This window comes from Peromyscus maniculatus, chromosome 5 (assembly GCF_049852395.1).
Source record: "Peromyscus maniculatus bairdii isolate BWxNUB_F1_BW_parent chromosome 5, HU_Pman_BW_mat_3.1, whole genome shotgun sequence".
NCBI lineage: Eukaryota > Metazoa > Chordata > Mammalia > Rodentia > Cricetidae > Peromyscus > Peromyscus maniculatus.
Genome location: NC_134856.1, coordinates 130,235,144 through 130,250,406, shown reverse-complemented (window position 1 = coordinate 130,250,406; position 15,263 = coordinate 130,235,144). Strand labels below are relative to the sequence as shown.

General features: G+C 44.6%; 1 protein-coding gene across 2 annotated transcripts in view; it reads left to right on the top strand.

The window, feature by feature from the left end:
- Window positions 1-14,679, top strand: part of Fam120a (family with sequence similarity 120 member A) — a 97,191-nt gene extending 82,512 nt beyond the window's left edge. For both annotated transcript variants that reach the window (XR_013051630.1, XM_006992292.3), the window contains 6 exons: window positions 1,139-1,348; window positions 2,774-2,957; window positions 3,448-3,585; window positions 6,981-7,122; window positions 7,691-7,787; window positions 12,797-14,679. Coding sequence is in view for 1 of the 2 variants with exons in the window: in XM_006992292.3 (XP_006992354.3) it covers window positions 1,139-1,348; window positions 2,774-2,957; window positions 3,448-3,585; window positions 6,981-7,122; window positions 7,691-7,787; window positions 12,797-13,108 (1,083 nt within the window). In the remaining variant the exon portion in view is untranslated. The remainder of the gene's footprint in view (window positions 1-1,138; window positions 1,349-2,773; window positions 2,958-3,447; window positions 3,586-6,980; window positions 7,123-7,690; window positions 7,788-12,796) is intronic.
- The last annotated feature ends 584 nt before the right edge of the window (window positions 14,680-15,263 follow it).

Genomic DNA, 15,263 nt, shown 5'->3' with positions numbered 1-15,263 from the left:
GTTTCAGCCTGACCCTCTCTTTCTCTTTATTGCACATAAATATGAAAATGCGTTTAATTCTACCACCCTAGTACCTCGTGCTTCTCACAAGTAGGATCCAGAGCTATAGATAAATAGTGTTTGTAAATTTATGACCTGACTCCTCTAGGCCTTGCAAGTTTAATTATATTGACTTAAAAACTTTAGAAAAGATTGGCAAGAATGTTAGCTGATGATGGGAAATATTGTTACAAAAACAGTGGGAAATAAATAGCAGATAATCATAAGTTCATTAGCATTTGGCACTGAAATGTTCTTTTTTGTTTCATATAATGCCATTTTCCAAAAGTCATTTTCCCTGCCACAGTGCGGCCTTACCTGGACGCATACCCCTCAAAGATTTCATTCTTGAAAAACTGTTGAGGTGAGAAGAAAGAAACCAGAGCAGAACTAAACCTTTGTCCTGGCTAGTCCATAAACTAGGTCCTTTGCACACAGATGATTAAGAGTCCATAGGACTATGTCAAGTGTCTTACCCTGCCTCTTGTCTGACAAGAGAGTCAGCCTAGGAATACACAGGTTTTGGGAATACCAGAAGCACAGTTCAAGTACAGTGGTTCTCTCTTTGCATTCTTTTGTTTATGAGCTAAAACATGTTGACAGTTTAATTAAGCTTCTTTGAAACGACATATAAAGCAATAAACATATAGTGCAAATTTATTTCAAAATGAAATTATGCCAAGTAATTTCTTAATACAGCTACTTGAAAAATGCAGGATCTTAAAACATTCCTTTTGGACACCCTTCTGTTAGCCCAGGGCTGGTGTTCAGATCTAGGCTTTCCCAAAGGAATTGTGGGGCTCTGAGCAATGAAGGAGACTGAGCCTCGTCAGACCTTTTGTCACGTCCAGTCTTAGCACCATAGTATCCATACTGTGTAGTAATTTACAGATGTCAAGCTATCAGTGTGTTCATCAAACATGCTCCTAACTATTGTAGTAACAAAAACCATTGTTTGCTCTGAGTAAGACCGGGTCTGGGTAAAGCCAAGGTGGTACTCTTGTTGAGGATTGTGCCATATTAGCTTTGGGGAGTTTTAGTGGGAAAGTGTGATACTGTAGTACTCTTACTTTATATAAATTACTCTTTCAATTTAAAGATTGAAAACCTAGATCCCCGAGGAATTCAGCTGTCGGCTCTCTTCATGAGCGGAGTAGACATGGCACTGTTTGCCAATGATGCGTGTGGGCAACCCATCCCCTGGGAACACTGTTGTCCTTGGATGTATTTTGATGGGAAGCTCTTCCAGTCCAAACTTCTCAAAGCCAGCCGGGAAAAGACCCCACTCATCGACCTCTGTGATGGTCAGGTATGTTGGGGACAGGGTGGCCATCTTGAACTACAGTGGGATGCAGTGTACAAGCTACATCTGCTGTCTTAGTCAAGACTATTACTGTAGTGAAACGCCGTGACAGAGCAGCTTGGGGTGGAAGGGTTATTAGACTGCCACGTCACCATGTCATTGAAGGAAGTCGGGACAGGAACTCAAACGGTAGGAACTTGGAAACTGGAGCTGATACAGAGGCCATGGAGGGGTGCTGCTTACTGGCTTGCTCCCTCTAGTTTGCTCAGCCTGCCTTCTTATAGAACCCAGGACCACCAGCCCAGGGATGGCCCCACCCACAATAGACTGGGCCCTCTCCCATCAGTTGCTAATTAAGAAAATGCTTTACAAGCTTGCCTGCAACCTGATCTTATGGAGGCATTTTTCTTAATTGAGGCTTCCTCCTCTCAGATGGCTTTAGCCTTTTTTCGTGTTGACATACAACTACTCACTACATCTGCCATCTTCTATCTAAACTGAGTGTCCCAGTGGATCATTCTCAACAACAGATCATTGATTCTCATTACTTAAGAGGTAATATGTGTTGTTTGATTGTGATCGTTGAGCTCATGGCCAACGTGGAGTGGCCTTAATAATTTCACCAATAGGATAAGCTTGTGGCAGCACATCATAGCCTGGTATTCCTTTTCAAGCCCTGAAGAACACTTCAGTACTGTGGGAGTATCTTAACCAGTGCAACCACCAAAGGGGGCAAAAATGCAGAACTAGGGCAGCAGGGAGCCCCATTTTCAGTATGAGCTGCTTAACTAAGTAGCAGTGCTGTCCCACGGGAGCTCAGCTAGGGTCAGTTTGTCGTGTCCTACACCCTGTATATGTAGGTCTTAGAGTGGCCAGGGAAGCACCCAACTGTTGATTTAGGTGTTAAGAATAAGCATCAGGAGGGCTGGAGAGATGGCTCAGCGGTTAAGGGCATTGACTGCTATTCCAGAGGACCTGAGTTCAAGTCCCAGCACCCACATAGCAGCTCACAGCTGTCTGTGACTCCAGTTCCAGTTCCATAAGCAAAACACCAATGTACATAAAATTAAAATAAAAAAAAAAAACACATATTTAAAAAAAAAAAAAAAAAAGAATAAGCATCAGGAGTAGGTAAGGGGCTGGAGAGATGGCTCAGCAGTTAAGAGCATGTGTTGCTCTTGCAGAGGACCTAAGTTCAGTTCCCAGCACCCACATAAGGCAACTCACAACCACTAGCACCAGGGGGGCTCTGACCACTTCACAGACACTTCATACATATGCACATACCCACACAGAGACAGATAATTAAAAATAAAGAATTAGGAGAACACGCAGATGCGGACTTTGAACAGTAGTGGCTTTGTTTTGTTAGTGACTGTCAGATGTATTGATATGTGGATGATGTTTTTACCTACCTGTCTTGACTTCCAGGCTGAGCAGGCTGCCAAGGTGGAAAAGATGCGCCAGAGCATCCTGGAGGGGCTCAACTTCTCCCGGCAGAACCACCCACTCCCCTTCCCACCACCTCCTGCTCTGCCCTTCTATCCAGCATCTGTGTACCCTCGGCACTTTGGGCCAGTCCCGCCCTCACAGGGCAGGGGTAGGGGCTTTGCAGGTGAGTCATATTTTGGAAATCTGTTAAGTGGGGACAGAGCGTGTGGTCCTTCTAGTGGCACCATAGTTTGCCATGTGGAGACCTATAGTAGTGGATTTTAGGAATCCATCTTATGGCGATAATTCTTCCAAGTAGGGGTGAGAGAGTAGGATCCTGAAGAAGATGGTGAGAAAGAAAAAGGGAGTCGCCTTGATTTCAGTCATCTTTCATATGTACGGGAAGTAAATCCTCCGAGTCAGAGGGAGCTCTCTTCTGGAAGCACATCTCCAGGGTCTGTAGGAGCCCACAGCCAGCGCCCTACTGAATGACTGCTGAGGGAGGCTGGCCTTTAGTGATGTCCTCTGGCTAGGGTGGAGTGGGATATTGAGACAGCACAAGGGCCCTAAGTAGAAAGAGATATGGACTGTTGTGCCCTCTTTTGTGCGTGGGAGGTCCCTCTGAACTCCATTGCTCATGCGTTTCCTGTTTCTCTCTACCCCGGGTCCCACAGGAGTCTGTGGCTTTGGAGGCCACTATGGGGAAACGGTCGCAACAGGCCCTTACCGTGCCTTCCGGGTGGCAGCAGCATCGGGACACTGTGGAGCCTTCTCAGGCAGTGACAGCAGCAGGACTAGCAAGTCCCAGGGCGGTAATTATTACCCACTCCGGACTTGTGCCTGCCAGCACTTCCTCTGCCAGCATCTGACACCTTCCTTCCTTGGCTGTCCTCTCAAGCCATCTCTAATGTAGTGCTTTTTCTCATGGGTCCCTGACTGACCCTCTGCTCTTAGGTCTGTGCAGTGACCCTGTTGTAGCTGTCCTGTCTCTGCTTCCAGGGTAGGCCACTAAGTGTCCACCTAGAAGAGAACTTGTCTGTGTACCAGTGTGACCTGGCCAGCACATTGTGCTCGCAGGCTAGGCTGCCAGCTTTGCATAGTGGTGTATGTCATGCAGCCATCCTTTGGTAAAGGTGCTTGTACTTGTGTAGAAGATGCCAGCAGGTGCAGAATTCCTGGCACACAAAAGCTTCTGATAGTTTGTTTTACAGAAATGTTTTTAAAGAAAATTCTAATCTAATGTAGCTTATTGTAAATTTTCCTTACATCTTTCTTCATTTGTGTTGGTCTTGATTTGGAAGTAGTTTATTGCAATATTGCTGTCACTTGAAGCCATCAAGTCCTGGTGCAGGGTCGGTCTGATGCATTCTGAGTTACTTTCAGGATAGGCATACCTTTTTGGATTGTAACGTTTGCCAACTCAGTTACCTGGGCACTTACAGTGGCCAGCAAGAGGCATGGTGCATGGAAAGATGTGGCTGAGGATCGGTTGTCTGCAGCCCCAGTGGGCCCTGACCTTCCTGTTGCTCGGCCTCTTGAGGGCTTCTCTGCCTTCTGGCTGCTCCTGTAGTTCTTGACCCTGATGTGTTTGAGCTCCCTCTGGAGCTGACTGATGCTGTCTGTCCTGTGGCTGGGGAAAACGAGGGGGAGAATGCTCCCTGGGACAGTGTGAGGAGGAGAAGATCCAAGGAGCTTACCTTGCCTCCTGCCTGTCCTGTTCACACTCATCCTGTGCAGTGTGCGCCTGAAGCATATCAGCTGTGGACCTGGAGTACAGGTGCATGCAAGGTGTTCACGACAGAAAATAGATGTAAACTAGCTTAATAAAACTTCAGTCTTAGTAGGGCGGTGGTAGTGATGCCTGTAATCCCAGCCCTTGGACAGGGGCAGGCCCTAAATGGGATTTCTCCATCAAATCCCTCCCCTCAGGGCTCAGGGGACCCTGCAGAAGAAGAGGCAGAAAGAGTGTAAGAGCCAGAGGGGATGGAGGACTCCGGGAAAACAAGACCCTCTAAATCAGCAGGAGCAAAGCACACACGCACTCACAGAGACTGAGGCGGCATGCACAGGGCCTGCACAGGTCTGCACCAGGTCCTCTGAGTATATATTATGGCTTCTGCTTTATTGTTTTTATGGGATTCTTGAATGTGTGAACGAGTGAATCTCTGTTTCTTGTGCCTTCTCTTTGGCTCTTTTCCTTTTGTTTGTTTTGTCCAATTCCAATGTGTCAGTTTTTGTTTTATTTTTATTGTATTTTATTATTATCCCTTAGAAGCCTTTTGTTTTCTAATAGACAGAAAGGGAGTGGATCCAGATGGGAGGGGAGGTAGGGAGGAACTGGGAGGAGGAGAGAGAGGGAAAACTGTAATCAGGATATATTATGTGAGACAAAAAAAAAAAATCTATTTTTAGTAAAAGGAAAAAAATAAAGTAAAATAAAAAGAAGACAGGCCAGGAAAATTTCCACAAGTTCAAGGCTAGTCTGGTGTACATAGCAAGTCTTGGGTCAGCCAATACTACGTGGTAAGATTGTGTCTCAAAAGAACATTATTTAAGTAACTGGTACAATAATATTGGCATAAAATAAGCTATTATTAAAACATATCGTCTGGCTGGGTATGGTGGCACACTCCTTCAATCCTAGCACGCTGGAGGCAGGGACAGGTTTGAGCCCAGCCTGGTCTACATAGCAAGCTCCAAGCCAGCTAAGTCCCTGTCTCAAGAAAACGAGACCCGTCTTGCCTGTTTCTTTATACTCTTATCGTGGCTACAGGAAACATAGGCCCCTCCTAAAAAGGGTGGGTAACTTGGTAGGCAGACCTGTTTCCAGTGCCTCCTCAGCTTCGTGAGTCAGTCCTAGGCACACGTCTTGACACCAGGATGGTAGGGAGCTTGTGATAAGTTCAGGAGTAGGGTGGTCAGGCTCATTTGAACAGTTTTCCTATACTTATTGCTTCTCAGCCTTTTGGCTAAGATCAAGTGTAGTTTTCCTATACTTAACACTTGAAGAAATGGCTTAGGTCAGAAAACTAGAATATTCACGATATCAGTGATTAAAGAAGTTGGTGAATACAGTGTATATTTAAGTTTGTACTTAAGGTAATCTAATTTAATCTAAGGTAATAATCTTATGGTAACTATGGAATGCATGTAGTCCACCTATAATTCCTCCCAGCACACAGAGCAAGAGGGTCAAGAGATTGCACAGTGAGACCCTGTTTCATGGGGTGGGCATATAGTTCAGAGGTAGAGCACTTGCCCAGCCTATGCCCGGCCCTGGGTTCAATTCCTAGGACTGTGAGAGTGAGAGAGGAAGGGCTGCGTCTAGATTTACTAACTTCCCTAACATTTGGCTAATGATACAAATATGGAAGTGTTTACCTGGAGAAAGGCATCCTGAGGTTGCACAAGTCCATCTGGTAGTGTAGAAGGCAAGCCGGCTGCACTCAGCTACACTTCAACTTGGAATTTCCCTGAATAGGAGTTCACTTGGGCAGTTGGGATCCAACTCAGTTGCAGAGCCATTTGTTTTTGTATTTTAAACATTTATTTATTGTGTGTATGAACATGCTGCGTACTTATGGAGGTCAGAGGACAACTTGCAGGAGTTGATTCTCCTTCAAACCTGGGGTGGTATCACCTCAGTGATAGAACACAGCTCATCCGTCAGACTTAGTGGCAAGCACCATTACTGGATGGAAGAGCCATCACATCAGTCCCCGTCCCTCTCCCCACCCCCCACCCCCTTTTAAATTTATACAGGCTCTCTCTATATACTGCTGTTGGGCCTCAAATCCACAATCCTCCTGCTTCAGTTTCCCAAGTGTTTTGATCACAGGTGTTTACTACCATACTTAGCTGTGTTATGGGTTTTTAGAGCTTGAAATCACATGGTGCAAGGGCAAGCATGTCTTTAATCCCAGCACTTGGGAGGTAGAGGCAGGTGGATCTCTGTGAGTTTGAAGATGGCCTGTGTTACAACCTGAAGAGTTCCAAGACAGCCAGGGCTACATAGAGAGAAATAATAATAATAAAGAAATTACATGGTGTGCACAGAGAACCTTCTGTAATAAAATCTTCATAAAGCAGAGTAAATGGCATCTTACGAAATAGGAAGCAGAACTGAGTGGGAATTGCTTCTCTTTGTTGATCCTAATGCCGTGGTTATAAAGATCTTATCTTCTTGTTTGTTTGTTTCTGTGTGCAGGAGTCCAACCTATTCCTTCTCAGGGAGGGAAGCTAGAAATAGCTGGCACCGTGGTCGGCCACTGGGCTGGAAGCAGGCGGGGCCGTGGGAGCCGAGGACCCTTCCCTTTGCAGGTGGTATCTGTAGGAGGACCAACAAGAGGGTAAGCTCTGGACCTGGATGGTGTGTGCTTCGTGTAAGGGCAAAAAAATAGCCTTTGACTGGCTTCTCCTCCTGAGCAGGAATTCCACCCCCACCTTGTTTTTTTTTTTTTTTTTTTTTTTTTTTTGAGACAGAGTTTCTCTGTGTAGCCCTGGCTCTCTCAGAACTCACTCTGTTGACCAGGCTGGCTTCGTACTCACAGAGCTCTGCCTGCCTCTGCCTCCTGAGTGCCGGGATCAAAGGTGTGCACCACCCCTGCCCAGCAAAGGAGTTGTTCTTATGTCACTGGATAGGTCCTGTTTAACATTATTCTTAGTGTTCCATGGAATCCTCTTAGATAACATTGTATAATTGTTTGGTTAATCATTATTATATATTTTAAAAAATATTTATAACAATTTTGGAGTCAAATGTCTTGAGTATGAACCAGAAAAATGATTCCTTGGATTTGATATGACCATACTTAATACTCGCTGTCTTGCACAGCATAAGATCTATTTGAAAGTATTTTAAACATAATCTTTGGTAGATTTAAGTCTGTTTGCTCTTGTCTTTCTATATTGACCCAGGCGTCCAAGGGGAGTTATTTCCACTCCAGTGATTAGAACGTTTGGAAGAGGTGGAAGGTACTATGGCAGAGGCTACAAAAGCCAGGGAGCCATTCAGGTAATGCCAGCACGGTGTTCCTCAGTCACTCCTGCCCGTGTCTCCCTCCAGGCTCTTTCCCCTGCCTGTGTCCTGACTGTAGGACAGTGAGGTCCATTGGTACTTTGATACCTGGCCAATAGGTGCTTTCCATGTTTACATAAAACTCCCTGTGAGCCCAAGTCCTTCCTTTTCGTTGAGGAACTTCACCAGGGTGATAGCTGTGGTGTTTGACCTCTTGTTTGGACCAAATGAAGCCAGGCTCCCCTGGCTACCTATCTCTGAGTTTGCAACTTCTTTAGTGGAAAATATTCAGGGTCTCACTATGTAGCCCTGGTTGGCCTGGAAGTTGCTATGTAGACCAGGCTGATCTCAAACTCATGGAGATCCGCTTGCCTCTATCTTTTGAGTGTTGCTGCAATTAAAAGCTTGCACCGCCATCTGATGGAAATGGGATTTTGAGAGTATAGGCTAGATACCAACAGTTACTCAGTCCACAGGCTACATCACAGTTCCTGGTTAAACATGTACATACGATATATGGGACTGTTTTGTTGTTGTTGTTTGTTTTGCTTTGTTTTGGGGTGTGTGTGTGTGTGTGTGTGTGTGTGTGTGTGTGTGTTGAGATTTGCTTATTTTTCAGTCCTGTGGTGATTGTGCACGCCTTTAATCCCAGCACTCAGGAGGCAGAGGAAGGTGGATCTCTGAGTTCCAGGCCAGCCTGATCTACAAAACAAGTTCCCGGACAGCTAGAGCTCTACAGAGAAACCTTGTCTCAAAAATGTGTGTGTGTGTGTGTGTGTGTGTGTGTGTGTGTGCGCGCGCGCGCGCCCCTTACATTCTTGCACCACCCTCATTTTAAGCACTAGTTGTGCTATTCTCATTTGGTATCCGGGCGGGGAGCCATGATGTGCCTCATTTGTCTTGGTTCTATAAATACCTTTTTGTCCCACGTCCCCTTCAGGCTGTAGGCATCTGTTTTGGTCTCTGAAGCCCTTTTCTCAGTGGGTACTTGAAGAATTGCCCCTTAGGAAGGACTGAAGGAAACTGTTCAGTGGGAAGATTGTTTTCCTAATCAGGACACCGACTTGTAGACTTTCTCCACTATTGTCTTGCTTTACTCCCTTTTCTTCAACTTACCCTAATGTCATTCACATTGAACTCAGCCGTGTGCTAGACCTATGTGCTCCGATTGGTTTTGGTTTCCCATGAAGCCTTGCTGCCTTTCCCAGAAGCCTTCGCTGGCTCTTGTATGTCTGCCTTTGGTACTTGGCAGGCTCCTCATTGCTTGTCTCCTCTCTTCTCTTTTGTTTTATAACTCAGCTTTCAGTTTATCTATAGGGTTTTTATTTTGTTTTGTTTCCCTTTTTCCTTTCTTTGGTTGTTGTTATTGTTCTGAGACAATCTGGCTACACAGTCCTGGATGGCCTGGAACTTGCTATATAGACCAGGTTGGCCTCAAATTCATAGAGATTCCCTGCTACTGTCTCCTGGGTGCTGGGATTAAAGTTGTGGACCACTGTGCCATATGAACCACCATGTCACACCTTATGTACTTATTTTTATTTATTATTGTATGTGTGTGAGTATGGTGCATGTGAATATATTCATGAACCACACTGGCCACGTAGCACTATAAAGCTCAACTTGGTCCCATTAGTTTTTTTTCTTTCACCTTTGTGTACATTCCTGGGATTGAAATCAGAATGTCAGTGTTTTTACCCACTTGAGCCCTACTTGTTTGGGTTTGTTTGTTTGTTTGTTTATGTTTATTTATTTCTTATTTTTTGAGACAGGGTCTCTCTACATAGCCCTTGCTGTCCTGGAACTCATTATGTACACCAGGCTGGCCTCGAACTCACAGAGATTTGCCTGCCTCTGCCTGATTGCTAGAATTAAAGGAATGCACCACCATGTCCAGCTGTTTTTTTGGTTTGTTTTTAAAGACTAATTTTCAGGATTGTTTTAGGTTCACAGTACTAAGAAAGGTAGACTTCCCTACACTACTGCACTCCCCTCTGCCTTCCCACTGTCTGTCTTCTCTCAAAGTGATGCCTTTGTTACAGTTGGTGCACCTCCAGGACACACAGAATCTCCCCAGTTCATAGCTTGTAGCAGGCTTTCTTTTGGACCTCCAACCAGCTCCCAAATCATGACACAGAGGAGACTCATTATTAGTAATGAATGCTTGGCCTTATCTTATGCTTGTCCCATTAACTCTTAGAACTTAATTTAACCAGTTTCTCTTAATCTACATTTTTGCCTCGGGGCTTTTACCTTTCATTCTGTATGTCTTATTCCGTGTCTGTCTGTCTGGCAGCTGCCTGGCTGGCCCTGGGCATATCTCTCTCTCTCTCTCTCTCTCTCTCTCTCTCTCTCTCTCTCCCCCCCCCCCCTCTCTCCCTCTCTCCCTCTCTCCCTTTCTCCCTCTCTCCCCCTAATTCTTTCTTCTCTCTGCCTGCCAGCCTGGCTTAGCCCTCTACTGCTATTGGCTGTTCAGCTTTCTTTATTTTTATTTTTATTTTTGCTGTTCAGCTTTTTATTAGACCAACCAGGTGCCTTAGGCAGGCAAAGCAACACATCTTTACAGAATTAAACAAATGCAGCATAAACAAATGTAACGCATGTTTACCTAGTTAAACAAATGTTCCACAACATTAGCTTATGTCAGACATCACTCTTGGTGCTGTACACTCCACAAGTTCAAACAGAAATGTGCTGAAGGGTCTGCATTCCCATATTGTGGCAGACGTTTCACTACCCTAAACATTTTCTGCTGCGCCCTCCGCCCACTTGCTGCTTTGTCTGAGATTTCTGGGAGCTTCTGATCATTTTTACTATCCCCCAAGTTTTGCCTTTTCCAGAAGGGTAAATAGGTAGAATTACACCCATTTATTGTCTTTTCAGACTCTTTTGGGTTTGGTTTTTCAAGACAGGGTTTCACTGTGTGTCCTGGCTGTCCTAGTGCTAGCTCTGTAGACTGGGGTGGCCTCGGACTCACAGAGATCCTCCTGCCTCTGCCTTCCGAGTGCTGGGATTAAAGGCATGTGGCACTACTGCTGGCAACTGTAAACTGCCATGTGGGTGCTGGGAATTGAACCTGGGTCCTCTGGAAAGCAGCCAGTACTGTTTATCACTGAGCCATCTCTCTAGCCCCTCGGACTGTTTTTCCTTCACTTTACAATATGTATTTTAAGTTCCTCATTGTCCTTTTGTGAATGGAGAGTCTGTTTCCTTTTAATTTAATAATACTCCATTGTCTAGACACATCTCAGTTTGTTCTGTTCACCTGCTAAAGGATGTCTTGGTAGCTTACAGTTTGGGCAGTTGAATTAACAGAACTGTGTAGACATCTCAGTGGAGCTGCGGGCATTGTTCAGTGTTATAGTGCTGGCAAGGCCCTGGGTTTGATTCCTAGCACCTCAAATGAGCAACACTGAGTGTAGGCTTTTTATAGTTTCCCAAGTTCTCATCTCTATGGGGTAAATAAGGTGTGTTACTTTTGTTTATGTTACATTTGTTTAACTCTGAAGTTGTGTTACTGTGCCTGTCTAAAACATCTGATGATCTAATAAAGATCTGAACAGCCAGTAATGAGGCAGGAAAAAGATAGGTAGGGCTAGAAGGCAGAGAGAGTGTGTAGAAATAGAAATCTGGGAAAAGAAGTAGCCAGAGAAGGAGGAGGACTCCAGGGGCCAGCCACACAGCTACACAGCAAGCCACAGAGTAAGAGTAAGATTACAGAAGTAGGGGTTGGGATTTAGCTCAGTGGTAGAGCGCTTGCCTAGCAAGTGCAAGGCCCTGGGTTCAGTCCTCAGCTCCGGGGGGGAAAAAGATTTACAGAAGTAAGAGGATGGGAAAAGCCCAGAGGCAAAAGGTAGATGGGATAATTTAAAGTTAAGGAAAGCTGGCAAGAAACAAGCCAAGCTAAGAGCTGGCATTTATAATTAAGAATAGGCCTCCATGTCTGCTTTATTTGGGAACTGGGTGGTAGGCCTTCCTGAAAGAGCAAAAAATAAACACCACCTTTCTTATCCTGGCCATTTGACCATTCATTGTGTAGTGATATATTGTTTAAACGTGTGTTTTCCTGGTGACCTGTATTTATCACATCTTTTCGTGTGTAATTGCTGTGTCACTTCTGTGCTGTCTTTGGATCATCTTTGATGCTGTTTGTAGTTTGGTGGCTTTCCGTCTGTCCTCAAGCTTGAGCAAGTGTCACTGTGAGTCCCACCATCCTTCTCACTCCCAGAGAACCCTGTGGACAGTCACTCCCCACCCGGGACCCTCTCTTCAGCTCCCGTTTTCCACTCAGTCTCATTTGTCTAGGGGGACTTTTATAGGCCTAGATTGTCATAACTTGATGACTTAGAAACTTGGTTTCTAAGGGGAGAAGACTTGCAGCAGAAATCTGCCAGGCCACAGTGTCTGTCACATGTCAGTATGTAGGCATCACCATCTCAGAGAGCCTTGTGTTGGGAAATGTGTCAGGCTCAAGGTCCATTTTTTTCAAGGGAATTATTTGTCAACCTGCTTAGAGGAGGAGGGGCAATCCAGAAGAGGTCATTCGCAGCCCTTGTGCTGTGATTCATACAGCCTTCCTTGCTTTGTGTGGAGGTTGCCTGACTGAGTTTGTTCACTCTATAAAGATGGGGCGTGTGTATTTGGAGACCTATGCATTTTGGACAGTATGCGGACAGCCTCCATTTCAGAGAAGACTCACCGGAAGGTGCTTGTAACTTTAATAAATATTTAGGTACTATGTAAAGGGTTAGATAGAGCACTCCAAGGGACTTTGTCATGTCAAAACAAACATTACCAGCAGAGAGGTTGAAGGAAGGGGCCACAGAAGGAATTAGCCAAGACAGCTGAAGGCCAAGCAGAACAGAGGCAGGGGCCTAGCCTCTCTCATTTTGCTTTTGAATTCTCTGGCTGAGGCATTATGGCCAAGCCGTCCCTGTCCGTCCATGTTGTCCCCAGTCCAGCCCGCCTCCTCCATTCCTAAGGCTCTTGTCACTTCTCCTCAACAGGGCAGGCCTCCTTATGCTGCGTCAGCAGAAGAAGTGGCCAAGGAACTGAAGTCAAAATCGGGGGAATCCAAGTCCTCTGCCGTGTCCTCAGAAGGGTCCCTGGCTGAAAATGGAGTGATGGCCGAGGAGAAGCCAGTGCCCCAAATGAATGGGAGCACAGGCGACTCCAGGGCCCCCAGCCACTCTGAAAGTGCCTTGAACAATGACTCTAAAACGTGCAATACAAATCCTCACTTAAATGCACTAAGTACAGACAGCGCCTGCCGCAGGGAGGCTGCTCTGGAGGCAGCTGTCTTAAATAAAGAAGAGTAAACTTATTTTTATAGAGGGTGAAGGACGCTGGAAGGGTAAGGATTTCGGAATATCTGGAGAGAAAGAGAGCCTGCAGTTACGTACATTTTGTCCTTTCCGTAAGAGAAAAATGAGGACTTTGGAAATTCAGATCCCTCTTTGATATCAGAGATTTAAACAACACAGTTTTTTTAGTTTTAACCAGTTGTAGTCAAAATGCTACAATAAAACAAAAAAGAGAGAAAGAAAATGAAGAGCATTTGACTCCCGCACTTAAAATGAAGTACACAAAGTTTTAACTGGTTACGACAAAAGCCTAGAGTTGTGTTTCTTGAACTATAAAGAAAACAAATTTTGGCAGTCTTTAAGTATATATAGCTTAAAATATAATTTTTAGCATTTGGCACCATATGTATGCCATTATATTTGATTTCTGCATTACTGTTTCACAATGAAGCTTTGTTTTAAGGCTTTGATTTTTATGATTATGAAAGAAATAAGGCACAACCACAGTTTTTCTTTCTTACTTAAATTCCATCACTGTTGATGTGGTTCTTTTGTGTTAAAAAAAAGTGCAACTATCAAAACTAAAAAAAATTATAGAGTAAACTACTGTTGTGCTGATTTTGAATACACAGTACATCATACATACTTTACAAGCAAGTTCAATGGAGATAAGTTGAAATCATAGAAGATGCAAATGACCTTTCAAAATCAACACAATGTGTTCTGAAACTTCGTGACTAATACCATGCATCTGTGATCAATGAGCTATGTGGTTTTGAATCGGATGTAGACCATTAGTACTACTACTTGAGCTAAACTTCTGCATGGTTCATAATTTTTAAAGTGTGTAGTTAATATTATGCATGTTATTGTCCTTTCTTCCATTCTTACCAGTATGTGCCCATTTGCAAAACAAAAATGCTAATAATCAGTAATAGTCCTATAAAAGATGTTAACTCTGTTTAGTCATTGACTGATCTTGCTCTAACCTTAAAATTTTGTGATTATTGACCTCTGTTGCATTTATTCTAAACCCCCCAAAATTATCTAGCCGTTTGGAATATCGACATTTCCCTGGTGTACTCACTGCTGTGTGCATTACTGTTCTTTGTTGCTGTTTTATGCCTTCATATTAGCGAAATATGAAATTCTGTGAAAAAAACCCCTTTGATCTTAAAAAAGAAAACACCCCTCCCCTACTGTAGCAGGAAACAGATTGCTTGTTCTTGAGAAGTTTCCCATCAGGAATTTAGTAGAAGCAGGTATACTTCTATCATTTCGATGTTTTGTTACTGTTTCCAAACAATGTACTTTGAATCAGAATCACTTCTTACGTTTCATATACTTCCGATGCTCTTCATCACATTAGTGATCAGAAATGAGGTGTAACTCCCCAGCCCCTGCCCGCAAGAGCTAAGTAGGATCTTACTGTAAGTTGAAGGGAGTTCCGCCCTAACTCATGGATTGTGAAGAATGAACTGCTGTTGGGTCTGATTGACTGTCGATGGATTGTGGTGTGGTGTATCTGGAGGCTATTGAATGCAACTTACAATGCTTAATAAAAATCTTTATTCTTTTAGTATAAAGTATGGTGTGGCTTTTAAATTCACTTGTAAAAGCATAAATTTTACAGAGGTTTATTTCAAATTGGGGTAGCTTATGAAGAGCTTCATCAGATAACAAAAAGTTCAGAAATATGGTGCCCTGTCAGAGTAATTCTAGAGGGACATTAGAAAGTGGTTAATATGAAGATTATTCTGAGCACAACGTTTTGAGTTCCGTTAAAGACAATCAGGCTGAGAAGTCAAAAGTGACTTTTTGGAGGTCTAAGGGAGAAAAATTGATCTGCATTAAATCCTTCCTAAACCTGCAGTTACAAGTGTGGCTGCTTTTTATGCCATCTTTTTACCTCCCATCTCCGCGCAGCCTGGTTTAGGCGTGTCTGGCTTAGTGGCCAGGAAGTGCCTGCAGCTAGCACTCCCAGCCTAGGCCGCTTGCTCGGCGGGCGGGGCGGGGCTTCGCGGCAGATGCGCGCGCGTCTAGGGGCGGGGCCGAACCATGCCGAAGGCTGCTGGCGGCTCGGGCTGCCGTGCCAGGGCGGAACCGCGTGACGAGGCCTGGGACTGCGCCTGCTCGGTCGGTCAGGCCCTGCTACTTAAAGAGCCGCGGC